The sequence below is a fragment of the Orycteropus afer genome, unplaced genomic scaffold, assembly GCF_000298275.1.
Source record: "Orycteropus afer afer isolate SDZICR_OR568_19922 unplaced genomic scaffold, OryAfe1.0 scaffold00021, whole genome shotgun sequence".
Classification (NCBI taxonomy): Eukaryota; Metazoa; Chordata; class Mammalia; order Tubulidentata; family Orycteropodidae; genus Orycteropus; species Orycteropus afer.
The window spans coordinates 15179912-15193872 of record NW_006921608.1 but is presented as its reverse complement, the minus strand read 5'-3'; the positions used below and the strand labels follow the sequence as shown (position 1 = coordinate 15193872).

The following is a 13961-nucleotide window of genomic DNA, read 5'->3' as shown; positions in this document are numbered from 1 at the left end:
CTGAGAGTTCAGAGGGTCAAAATATGGCCTGAATCAAACTACAGAGTTAGGAAAAAAGTCTTTTTCTTACCTGAATATTTAGAGAAATGCTGATTACCAAATTTCCTAAAATAGCCAACAAAACTCCAAAAAGGTGAATCTGTAAAATAAAATAATGTTTCCTTTAAGCAGTACTCCAGTAAGATGATTTACTGGCAGGGGAAAAGAAAAGACAGATCTAAGCTGATGCATTCACTCATACGTTTGTTCCTTCATTCAACAAACATTTACTTAGCACCTACTTGCAGGGTTGGTTTGAAAAATGAATATGGTTGGATGAGAATATTTAGTCATGTAATATTTTTTTAGAAATAGCTCAATCCCTAGATGGTGCCCGGCTACCACTGTCATCCACTTGAAAGGGGATCTATGTAGGAGATCCTGGATAGAGAGGGAGAACAATGTGGAACAAAACTCAAAATCATTTGGAGGGAAAAAAAAAAAGGTGGGGACCAGGTTTGCTGGTCCGATAGAGCCTGGTGGAACCACTGAGACTATGGCCCCTAGCTGCCCTTCAGGTCTGGAATTGAACCCGCACCTGTGGTTTCCAGCCAAACAAAATATAGGCATGTGAGTTAAACATCTACCTCAAGTAGATACACTCCTTGGAGAGAACAATCATGGGAGAAAGAAGGGCTACTTATGCACAGGGAAACAGCTCTGGGGGCAGGAGTGCATGGAGGGATGGACATTGGGAAGAGGTAACTATGGGGAGGAAGTGGGAGGGGAGCTGTTGCATTGTGGTAAACTGTGGTCAATGTCATGATACAAGGTGTATGTGAACTGCTGTATGGAAAGTGAATTTGCTCTGTAAATCTTCACCCAAATCACTATATATATTTAAGAAATAGCTCAATCCTTCACTGAATTCTCACGATATTTGCCTCATTCACTAAAATAAAGAAAATAGTTATCAGGTTTTGACTTCCCCACTAGGATGCTTCTTATTTATCCTTTTTGTCCATTTTCCTCAGGAACCCCTCTGTTGTTGTTGTTACATGCCATCGAGTCAGACCCGACTCATAACGACCCCTCCTTGGGTCTCCGAGGCAGTATCACTACAGAAATAGATTGCCCCATCTTCCTTCTGAGGAGTGGCTGATGGGTTTGAACCGCCAACCTTCTGGTTAGCAGTCAATTGCCTTCAGCACTATGCTACCAGAGCTCTATAGGGCTTAATAAATACTTGCTCAGAAAAGTATATACTGGATTAAATCCACTTAAAGGATGGACTATGTAACTTTTTCCTAGCTGGTTGCCCTTTTTCTTTTCCCTAATATGTCCTGGAGGACTGTGGTAAAAAGGAAAGAACATTGGACTTGGAGTTAACAGATAAATCTAAGATTCAGAGCTGATCCTTTCTAACTGTGAGTTGTTTCAAAACCAAACCCATTGCCATTGCATCAATCCTGACTTTGAGACCCTGGGCCTCAGTAAAAATAGGTGATGTTGGATAAAAAGTTTCCAGAAATCCTTTTAACCTGTACAGCTCTATGTTTTCCACTGGAGGCAGACTAATTTTTCCCACCACTCCCCTTGCCTCACTAGAGTCTATACCAGCTCACCATAACCTGTCCTCATCCTTGCCACCCAATCATTCACTGCACATATGACGTGCACCCACTACCCAGGTACCTGGTACATGCCGTTCTTTGGTCACATGTCATACTTTTGTTTCCAATATACTGCTCAACTAGACTGTGTGACTCCTTCCCTCAGCTCATTCCAATCTGCTGAAATTTATCTCCATGAAACCTTCTCAGATTACCTCAGCCATATGTATTTCCTCAGACTCTAAAGGGTGAAAATCTCTCCTTGAGAAGTGTCATGTGAGTTGTTTCAAAACCAAACCCATTGCCATTGTGTCAATCCTGACTTATAGCGACACTATAGGAGCTGCTCCACAGGGTTTCCAAAGCCTTAACAGTTAAGTGCTGGGTTGCTAACTGAAAAGTTGGTGGTTTGAACCCATCCAGAGGCTCAGCAGGAAAAAGAGGTGCCAGTCTGTAAAGATTTACAGCCTTGAAAACCCTATAGGGCAGTTTTACTCTCTCCCATTGAGTCACTATGAGTCAGAATCGACTAGATGGGAATTTTTTTTTTTAATCTTTATGGATGTCTGCATCATCTTTCTCCTGTGGAGAAGCTAGTGAGTTTGAACCACCGACCTTTCTGTTAGCAACCATGTGCTTAACCACTGTGCCACCATGGCTCCTTTGTAAGTCATTAGGTTCTACAGATAAAACGTAAATTCTCTTAGGGAGAAGAACCACATCTTACACTTACATTGGATCTTCCACATCATCTACTACACAAAATTAGGGACTTAATAAATACTTACTTGAAAAAGTCCTTAATGGCTTAAATTAAGAACCACAGAGGTTGAAAAATTAGCCTCACACACTGCCCAAGATGTTTACTCATGCATTATTTGATGGCTTCAAAGGATGCATTTGCTGCTCCCACCTACGTACAAAGGTGTAATATCTTTTATTAGCATATATTGGCAATGATCTAAGGGACTGTCTCTCTTCTTCTGCCACAGTACGTAATTTCTAGCTAGCTTGAAATTCCATGGAGTTATTTGAATTTCAAATGTGCGTTACAACCACAAGGAATCCTTTGCAGAATGCAAAACGTCTTTGAAGTTTTTGAGCTTCATTATATGTTGAGAAATAAAATACAGTATTTTTAAAAATGCAGAAAAGTTGAAAATTCATTTTATAGTTGATATATAATACCCATGTCCTTTAATCAGCTAAGAATTTTCTTTTCCTAATAAAGGCACTTGGCCATAATTTTGATCACTATTCCTCATGGGGAACAAATGTAGCACAATACTATGAGCTATTTCCATGCTTGCTACTTACAATCTAATGCACTGGCAGTAATAAAAAAAATAAAGAGCCACAAGTTTGGCATAATTGATAATTATGAAAATCTTATATAATTATGTAAGTACCTTGCTGAACAGAAAAAACTTACTTCAAAATTCCTTAAATCATTCACTGAGCAGTTTAGATGGCACCAGGCTGGGTGCTTAAACATGGGTGGTGGAGCTAGTCACTGACTGTAGCTGGCTCTGAACAACATAAAGGAAAGCTCCCTTGCTACAGACTAGCTCCCTGGATAGGGCTGACGGTCAGCATCTTGCTGTTGTCCCTTCAAATATAGCTTTGTCTTATCACATGCTTTTCCCCTGAAGCAGATATTCCTGGAAAGGTTTAAACTGTGAAATCATTAATATATCAATTAATTAACATACATTAATTTGTATTAATTAATTGACATAAACCTAGGAAAGGAACCTGGCTGGGCACAGCAGATTGCAAAAATGGACACAATTTCTCACTCTTTGTAGCCGTACACCTGGCCAGGTAACACCTTCTCCCATCAAGAGTTAAGGTTTCAGTCTGGTGTGGCTCTGTACCACCCATCCTGACCAAACCAACATCCAGCCAGTTTGTGGAGAGGTGAAGGATGGTTTGCAGTGCCTGATGAACCAAAGGAATCTTCCACTGTATTTGGGCCCCAGTCCATCAGCCCTACACCCACCTTCTCCACAACCACCAATGGGACCTGAGGTCTGTCCTCCAAGACCTATAGGAGAACCCTACCCACCTCCTCAGGGATACCCCTACCAACAATACTCACAGATGGCTGGCAGGGTGGGCCTCAGAAGCCTCCTAAAATCAAAGTATATGTGGTGGAAGACCAAAGAAAGGATGACCAGGCTCATCTACCTGTCTCACAGCCTGCTGGGCTGCCCTCTATTGTTACTGTCCCTCGACAAGCTCATCTGACCAGCTGACCCCTACCCTGCCCAGGTGCCTCTACCTTCAACTCAGTGGGATTCTAGATTAGTGTGAATTGTTGCTGTTTAATTCAGTGATTTGATCTTTTTGTTGTTCAGCATCCAGTTCTTACCGGTCTTTAACGAACACGCTAAATAACACTCCTTTTATTTGTTTTGGCCAAAGGGTTATGAAATATGCATATTTCTAATTTTAAAGTTATACAGTCAAGGTAGTGGCAAGATGTCACACACTTCTGAATGATATCTCTGCCAGCACCCTATATGTTGCAGTAAATTTGTCCAAACTTAAAAAAAAAAAACAAAAAAACAGAGTCTATTTCCCTACTCCTTGAATTAGGGTTTGGCTAATAGGATATGAAGGAAGTGAAGGGGTGCTAGTTTCAAAGGCAGTGCATATTTCTGCTCATTGTCTTGGAAACTTCAAGAGAACAAGCCCAGGCTAGCCTGCTGGATGATGACAGACACGTAACACAATCAACCTTGTTGCTTGCTCTCTGTTGCTGTCATAGAAATAACCAATTATGACTTTTTTTTTTAAGCGCTGTAGAATCAGAGATACAATCTGTAGCATTTTATTTCTTTTTCTCAGGAAATAACTTGACTTACAGATGTTGGTAGAACTAGACAGGTTATTCTATATATTTTAATCAGTACCCACCAGCTGCTCCTTGGAAGGAAGATTGGGTGATCTACTTCTGTAACGATACCACTTTGGAAACCCAAGGAGGGGTTGCTATGAGTCGGATCCAACTTGACGGCAGTGAGTTTAATGTCAATAATGCTATCATTTATTTTAACCTCCATTATAAGGTTAAAAAAACTTTCATTATAATATTTGCTTTCCTACCATTTTCCCCATACATTTATGTATTATTATAAAAGTTACTCATATTTCAAAATGGTCTGAATCTAAAATTTATTTTCTGTTCCTGAAATTAAAATTAACTTAGAGATTTGTTACATTTAGAGATTTAAATTAGCTATATATACCTTCCTGACAATTAAACAATTGTTGTCAAAACTATGTGGGCGTGCATTTTACATCCTAAGAAAGTACAAAAGGAAGACTAGCCCTGAGTCTGGTTCTGAATATTATAAAACAATTAACAGAGGCAGGATTAAGTATAAACTCTATCTGAGTGTATCAGATGTTTTAAAATTACTAAGGAGAAATGAGTGGGCAAAGAGATATTTTAATATGCACGATTTCTTTGTATAAAGAATGTAAAGATTAGGGATCACCTTTTCACTTACCATTATGTTTTCAAAGCACAGCATGTATCAGCAGTTCATTCTTTTTTTATGGCCAAATAATATTTTATTGTACGGATATACCACATATTGTCCATTCATCAGTTAATAGCCATTTGAGTTGTTTTATTTCTTGGCTATGATGGGAGCTCTGGTAGCGTAGTACCTAAGGCACTTGACTGTTAACCCGAAGGCTGGCAGTTCAAACCCCCCCAGCCACTCTCGGAAGGAAGGTTGGGCAATCTACTTCTATAGTGATACTGCCTCAGAAGCCCAAGGAGGGGTAGCTATGAGTCGGGTCCCACTCAACGGTACATAACAACAACATTATGAATAATGTTCACCGCTGTTGTATCTTCTTAGGTCTGTATTCAGTATTCTTTTTCCTGAAGAAAACTTTAGTAGCTATTTCAGTGAAATGATTTGTGTTCAAATTCTCTGTCATACTGAAAATACCTTCATGTTATCTTTCCTCATGAGTGTAGAACTGTAGGCTGACAGTAATTCCTTTCATCACATTGATAATACTGTTCCACTGTTTTCTGGCCCTCACTGCTGCTCTTGAGCAGTAGGTTGTTAGTCTAATTGAATTACTTTTTATTAGGATTCATGTTTACTTAATTTGAGGATTTATGCCTTTCACCAATTTTGTTACATTTTCAACCCTTATCTCTTTGAGTCTCATCTCTCTTCTGTTCTCTACATTTCTGCCATCTGGAATTCCTATCAGAAGCACGTTAAGCCTTTTCATTTTTTCCTCCTCATTTCCTAACACCTCTCTCATATTTTTTCAATGCTTTATCTGTTTGTGCTAAACTGTGGATTATTTCCTCAGATCTATCTTCTCGTTGAACTTTACTGACTTACTCATCTTTGTAACCCTAACAACCAGCATAGGACCTGGCATGGAGAAGTTGTTTATTAAAAGTTGTCTAGAAATAGAAAATTTTGACCTTTGGCTATAGAGAGATCTCAGACTCAATAGGGACTTGAATATATCAAACACTTGGTTTCTGTGAGAGCAAAAGCTTGTCTCAGAATTCAGATTTCAACAAGTGTCTTCAGTAGTGAGTGATAAAAGTTGTGTGCTGATTTTTAAAGAAAGACTTTCTTAATAATACTCAGAATAAACTAGTATATCTTCTTTATTGTTTCTGAAATGTATCTAATTATTCAAGGCTGATTCAAAGCCCATTAAATTAATTTAACACACCCCTGTGAGTAATCATTTTCTATTTAAAAATATATTACATCTTCATTAATGCCTGTAATAGTTGGGGAAAGTACCTTCAATTTTACAGTGTTTTTAAAAGAAAGTAATGGTATTATCTTCAAGCATATACAGTAACTCAAGGTAACCATTACTAAACAGTGCTTCCAATTAGAAGCTCTGGTAAACGTGCTTTAATGATTACAAAATCCTCATTGGCAATCAAAAGCATCATTTGCATACAGTTCTTATAAACTTGTCATTTTCATTAGATTAAGGAGGACCCATGGTAGCACAGTGGTTAGAAGTTCTGCTGCTAACCAAACGGTCAGTGGTTCAAATCTACTCTGTACTACAGCCACTCTGGAGGAGACAGATGTAGCAGTCTGTTTCCATAAAGATTCACTGCCTTGGAAATCCTATTGGGCAGTTCTGTTCTGTCCTATAGGCTTGCTATGGGTTTGAATTAAGTTGATGGTAGTGGGTGGGTACATTAGTTTAAACTTTAAACATGTCTAATTTACATCATTATTTTGTTCAACATGTTATCTGTTTTCTAGCATTTCTTAATTGGTGGTGGCTTAGAGTTCCCTTTTCTCTCTCTCTGGCTCCTCCTAACTAACCTGGAGACTGGCTAAAAAGGAGGACAGTGGGCTAAAGAAGGAAAGTGACTTGTGCAATATCACACAGGTAGATATTGTTGTTGTTGTTGCTGTTATGTGCCATCGAGTCAGACTCGACTCATAGCGACCCCTCCTTGGGTTTCCAAGGCAGTATCACTATGGAAGTAGATTGCCCTATCTTCCTTCTGAGGAATGGCTGGTGGGTTTGAACCGCCAGCCTTCTGGTTAGCAGTCAAGTACCTTAGGCACTACGCTACCAGAGCTCCCACACAGGTAGACAGTGGTCAAAATTTGGTCCTAAGGCTTCCAAGTTATGTCCGAGTCATTCTTCCTTTACAGACTGTAATAGGTAACCTTCTGGCTAAGAGCTCTGGTAGCGTAGTGCCTAAGGCATTTGACTGCTAACCAGAAGACTGGTGGTTCAAACCCACCAGCCACTCCTCGGAAGGAAGGTTGGGCAACCTACTTTCGTAGTGATACTGCCTCAGAAACACAAGGAGGGCTCACTAGTCGGGTCCGACTTGAAGGCATGTTAACAACAACAACAACCTTCTAGTCGATATCAAATCCCAGAGTTTTTTAATTAGCAGTATCTGTTTCTTTTTCTCAGTGCGAATAAGATAAAGCAAAGACAAAAGTTATGCAAAAAGCTAGCTCCATATCTTAACAATGCAGTTAATAGTACTGGCCAGAAGCACAGAAAGATGCCTTCATTTTTGCATGTTTACTGTTGTCATGACCGCAGCTTAAGTTCTGGCTTTTCCAGGATGTCTTGGCAAATAAATGGTGGCAGCCACAGCAAACAATTGATCAAGAATTAGGTTCAAAATATCAATACTGATAAGCTTTAAGGATGCTTTATTTTATTTGGAATAACAATCTTCTGCCCTACTTTTTTTTGGCCAGAATATTCTTTAGATATTTCACATATAATCATTGACCTGGAATCCATGAGTGATGGTGTGGCCAGATGGACATGGGATATGATAATACAGGCGTGTATGCAATTGGTAACAGCCTCCTCCTAGTTCTAGCTTTCAACTCAGCCATGTACCTGGCTCTGCATTCAAAACATAAATTCAGAATCAGACCCCAGTGGAGCTAGTACTTGGCTCAAAGGACCCATAGATTCAGAGCTAGTGTAACAGTCATACTTAGCTCACAACCAGAAGAATGCTATCACCTGTTCCAGGCAATAAAATATGCTGGATCTGGAAATGAGAGATCTAGTTTCTAGCACCAGCAACACCACAGGTTGAGTGATTTAGGCCAACTATTCACTGAGAATGACCTCAAGGGCTTGAATTGGCAAGGGGATGATATGCCAGAGAAGTGAGTGTTCAGCCCATTTCGTGGTAAACTCTTAGGAATGTGCTGGGATTGTTTTGCATTTGCATTAACTAAATTGGTAGGCACATAGCCTGTCTCCAGAAGAGTTAAGAGGGGCCAGGAAAATATTCAAATTTGTAAAGATAAATTCTTCAAGTATTTAGGGCTGAAGAGTCAACATGCCTTTAACTTACTTTCAGATGGTCCCTGAAAATACAAAACAAAAACTATGTCCAGGCACAGAACTAGAAACAGAGAATCAGTGTTTCAAAGTGTTACAAATGGTGAATCTCCAGGTGAAGGACACATGGATGTTTATTGTACTACTCTTTCTTTTTTATATGGAGCTCTGGTGTTGCAGTGGTTAAAGCATCAGCTGTTAACCAAAAGGTGGCAAGTTTGAATCCATTAGCTGCTCTATGGTAGAAAGATGAGGCAGTTTGCTTCCATAAAGATTTATAGCTTTAGAAGCCCTATTGGGCAGTTCTACTCTGTCTATAGGACAGACTGGTAGAAATCTTATAGGGATTTCTAGGAGTTGGAATCAACTTGATGGCAGTGGGTTTGCTTTGATTTGGTTCTTTTTTTTAATAGGTTTGCAATTTTTCAGAATAATAAGTAAACAAACAACTCAACAACTGCTTTGCAGGCTCAAAGAAATGAAAGAAAATAGGGTTCATTTGGAAATGAGATAAAAGAAGAGATGATAACAAAAATAGGAAGAATCAAAATCAGGAAATTAAAAGGAAACCAGCCACTTGTCAGAAGGAAGGTTGGGCAATCTACTTCTGTAGTGATACCACCTCAGAAACCCAAGGAGGGGTCGCTATGAGTTGGGTCTGACTCCATGGCAGTGGATTTGTTTTTTTGGTTTGGTTGAGCCAAGTAAAGATAATAAGGAAAAAAAAAATTGCACAACTTAAAACCACATGTAGACAGTGCTTGAGAAAGACACACAATGTGTAAGAAAAGGACATGAAATGAAAGTGATGGGAGAAAAGATGATAGAGGATATAGATGGTATGGGAGATCGACAACTTGAGGAAACCCACATCAGATGGTATTCATTTAGTCACATGTCAGGCACTGAGGATGCTAAGTGCCCTCAGGAAGCTCAGAAGCAGAGAAATCAACCAATAACAAACACACCACAGCCTGTTATATGTATAACAGAGGTACGCTGTACAGAACCCATGGGTACATAGAGGAGAGAGTGCAAATCTGCCAGTATAGAGGAGTGTATTAGTTTCCCATGGCTGCTGTAACAAATTACTGTAAACTTGGTCATTTAAAACAACCGAAATTTATTCTCTCATAGTTCTGGAGGTCAGAAGTCAAAAATCAGTATCACTGGGTAGACATCAAGGTATCAGCAGGGTCATATTCCCTCTGGAGGTTCTAGGGGAGAATCCTTCCTTGCCTCTTCTAGCTGCTGGTGGCTACTGGCATTCCTTGGCTTGTGGCTGCATCACTCCAATCTCTGCCTTCATAGTCACATTGCCTCCTCCCTCCTATAAGGATGCATATGATCTCATCTGGGCCCTCCCTCCCTCTGGATAATCCAGGATAATTTTCCCATCTCAAAATCCTTAGCTTAATACATTTTGCCATCAAAGACAACATTCACAGGTTCCAGGGATTGGGACATGGGTATCTCTTGGGGAGTAATTACTCAGTCTACCACAGGGAGTGAAGAAAGCTTTACAGGGCGATAGTTCACCAGGGTGAATACATTCTGGCAAATTCCAGCAAAGGGAAGAGAAGTGCAGTGGCACAGAAGAGCAGCAAACAGGGGTCTGAGGGTCTTGAAGCAGAGGACAACAGTACAGTGTTATGGGCTGAAATATGTCCCTCAGAAACATGTGTCAACTTGGCAAGGCCACGATTCTCAATATTATGGAGTAATCCTCCATTTTGTGATCTAATTTTATTATTCTATGTGTTCTAAATCCTAATCTCTATGATGTTAATGAGTCAAGATTAGAGGCAGTTATGTCAATGAGGCAGGATACAATCTACATGATTAGGTTGTATCTTGAGTCTCTCTCTTTTGAGATATAAAAGATTAAACAAGTGAGCAGAAAGAGGGCCCTGACTACCACCAAGAAAGAAGAGCTGGTCTCAGCTCAACAGCAGAGACTTACATGCAGAACACCTATCCCAAGGCAATGTACCCATCTACTCTAGGGAGATACACTGCTTAGAGCAATCGGCCATGGGGCACCAGAGGGACAGCATTCACATAGAGGGAAAGCAGGACAGACAAGAGTGCATAGTTAAGAAGGGCACAGCAAGGGGGGAGTCACAGGGACGAGAGGGAAGGAGAGTTTGTTATGGTCATGGATGATAATTAGGGCCTGAAATTAAATGCACACGAACTGTTGAATGTGAAACAAATTTTGCTCTGTAAATTTGCACCCAAAGCACAGTAAAATTAAAAAAAGAAAGAAGAGCTGGGAGTGAAACCCATCCTTTGGACCCAGGGTCCCTGTGCTAAGAACCTCCTAGACCCAGAGGAAGACTGATGGTAAGACACGTGGAGATCTCCAAGGGATGCCAAGGCCACAGATGAAAGGAGACAAGGACCTTCCTCCTAAATTGTGAGCTGACAGAGAAAGAAAGCTTTCCCCACAGCCGACGCTCTGAATTCAGACTTCTAGCCTCTTGAACTGTGAGAGAATAAATCTCTGTTTGTTAAAGCCATCCATTTGTAGTATTTCTGTTATAGCAGCACAGAGATAACTGGAACATACAGTTAGACTGGAGAGGTAGGCAGGAGCCTTTGTGCACCATGCATCTGGAGGCAGTGCTAAAACATGAAGGCCTTACACTAGAGAAGGATCTGTCCAGATTTGGCTTTTAGAAGACTCATCTTGGCTGCAGTATGGAGGAGAGACTTGCAGAGGGTGAGACCAGGGAGCAGGAAGACCAATTAGGAAACTACTTTAGATGTTCAGAGAAGAAATAGGGGGCATTGAGGATGGTTAATTAAAATAGGGTCATGGCTGCAAACATTGGCCACAACCTGGAATACAGTAATGCTTTTTAGATTACTGGGTGGGTTGGACTACTCTTATCATTAATCTCCCTTCACTCTTGTAGGTAATTGAGTTGTCTAGAATACTAAGTCAAATCAAGTTAAAACTATAATCCTGTATGTGAGAATGAAGAAAGAAAAAATTTCAGTCAGAAACACATTTTTATTTTGTATCTTGATTATTATATGCTGGAAGGTTATTGCCTTCCTACCCTGAGAGAGTCTCATGACATTGGATCCAAATTTGGTGATTTAAAAGCCAGCAGAAAAAGTCGAGATTACACAGCCCCGTGTATCACTGCTATTCTACACACTGTTTCATGCCAATTTTTAATCAACTTTCAAACCTAGACAGAAAGGCCTAATATATTGCCTTCCCATATCATTAAGAACTATTACATTTCGTCTTTTACTAGGGAACATATTTACTTATATAATTGGACATTCATTATTTTAAAAAACTGAACTCTATTAAGGAAAGGCCTTCACTTACTAAGAACCCACCGTGCTCTCTGCTTTTGAGAAATTTAAGTTTCAACAGGAAAAAAAAAAAAAAAATTATGGGAAAAGTAACACATAGATTAAAATATCCTTTGGGGACTTTTAACACTTTGTTAAAAAGAGAGCAACAATAGTCCAAAAAGGGGGAGATTCCAGTTAAGGAAGTCTTAAACTTGGTTGTATTACAAAACGAATTAACCCTGTATAATACTTGGAAAGGGAAACTCAAACAATGACAGACAGAACTGAACACAAAGAATGCTGTTGTTTGCATACAAACCAATACAGGGTCCCAGAACTTTCATGTTTTGAAAGAACATATTCATAATAATAATTTTAAAAAATCTGTAAGCCCTTGTTTCCCAAGAAGCAGGACTGTAGGCTGCCTTGTGTAGCCCAGCCCCAGCCCAGCGTTTGGAAGGAGTCTTCCTATCCTAAACCTGGATACTTGTGCCTCCTCTCAGCTGCAACCCTTTCTCCCATACCTGCCTTGGTTTCTGGGGTACATGTGCCTACTGGAAAGAATGCCTCCTAGCTGTATTTTGCCAGCTCCTTTCCCCTGGAGTCTGATCTCTATTGTTTATGTCAGGCCTCAGTCACTGGCTGAGTTTCTGCCTTGATAGGAGGGACCTATCATGACATTGTTACTCACTGACTGACTTTTGCCAGAGACGCCTGTGGCCCTTACCACTCACCAGACCAGACCTTTCTGAGATCCAGGCAGGAATCAAGTTTCCGTTTGCTACATTTCTTGGACATTGTGCATTGGGCTGTTCACTACCTCTGAAAGGCCAGGCCCCGCACTCCATATAACTCTTTTTATCCCAAACCTCACCTTTCCAGCAAAATTCTCATATCCCATTGATCTAGTAGCCAGGTCCCAAAACACCTCACGGGCAACCCACACATGACACTCATAGAACTCTTTGATGGTAATTGTTATGAGTATGCAAGTGAAGTTGAAAAGACCAATAGGATACTCCACATGCAATTCATAATTATTCTCCACATTATGAATATGGCAGCTGCTTGTAACATGAGGTCTTTCAATACCTTGCTTAACTGCTGTGACTCAGGTAGTCATATCCAAAGGTATAATACAATATTACTTCTTTGGCTTTGCCTCTCTTATTTTCAATCACATATCTGTACTGTTAGCCCTGCAAGCTTAACATATATAGGCCATCAGAGAGTTAAGTGTAAGTAAGGATGGCTTCAACCCACTCTTTCAAATGTTATTTTTCAACTATTTCTAAATTCTTCTGTATCTTCCCCATTCTCCCTCTCATGTTGATAATGGAACAAATCATAGCAACATGCAAACACCATTGACAGATGGGCAGTGGCTGTGTGTGAGGTACGTTGGCCTGGAATCAAAAGTTGAACACAGGGCTCCCATATGGAAGACAAGCATTCTACCACTGAACCACCAATGTCCTCCCTTCTCTTTGTTACAGGACCCCTATTTCTTATGAGTCGGGTCTGACTCGATGGCACATAATAACAACAACAACAATTTCTTATAGGCACCCAACCCTTCTCAGGGGGCCCATGTGCTCCGGGGACACCAAGCCCAGTAACTCTGGCCGATATGACCAGGTGACATGACCCCACCTGGTCCACCCAAACTAAAGCCTATATATTTGCTTAGTGGTTTAGAAAGGCAAACTCCTCCCTCCTAGAAATAAAAGGAAGCAGGTAACCTAGAGCAATGACCTGCTATAAGTGCACTCACCAACCAGAAGGAACAAAAGTTGAAAAATGAGAGTGAGAAATGGATCCTCCTCAGATTGTTAGAGTCCCTGGCCTGAACCCAGAGCTTCTCTGCCCTTTACTTTACCTACACTGATTATTTTTATATTTAAGCCATTTAAAGTGAGGTTTTTTGTAACTTGCAATCTAAAGCCTCTTAACTAACAAAGTATTGTTGGGAGGGAAGCCAAGCTCAAAAGCCAGGAGAGAGAGAGACTCCTATAGCAAGTTAAAGAAGCCAGGCCAGTGGTCCGGGGAGCTGAAAGAAGGAATTATTTTGAGAGAGGCAAGAAGGTGAGGTCTGGTGACTTAGGAAACCAATGCAGAGGTCACAGGCAGGCAGCAGGACATTCATATTACGTCATGGTTATTATGTGCTGTCGAGTCAGCCCCAACTCATAG

General features: G+C 40.4%; 1 protein-coding gene across 1 annotated transcript in view; it reads right to left on the bottom strand.

The window, feature by feature from the left end:
- The window catches only part of NIPAL2 (NIPA like domain containing 2), a 97317-nt gene that overhangs the window by 73290 nt on the left and 10066 nt on the right, over positions 1 to 13961 (bottom strand). The window contains exon 2 of the mRNA XM_007934842.1: positions 71 to 139. Coding sequence (XP_007933033.1) covers positions 71 to 139 — 69 coding nt within the window. The remainder of the gene's footprint in view (positions 1 to 70; positions 140 to 13961) is intronic.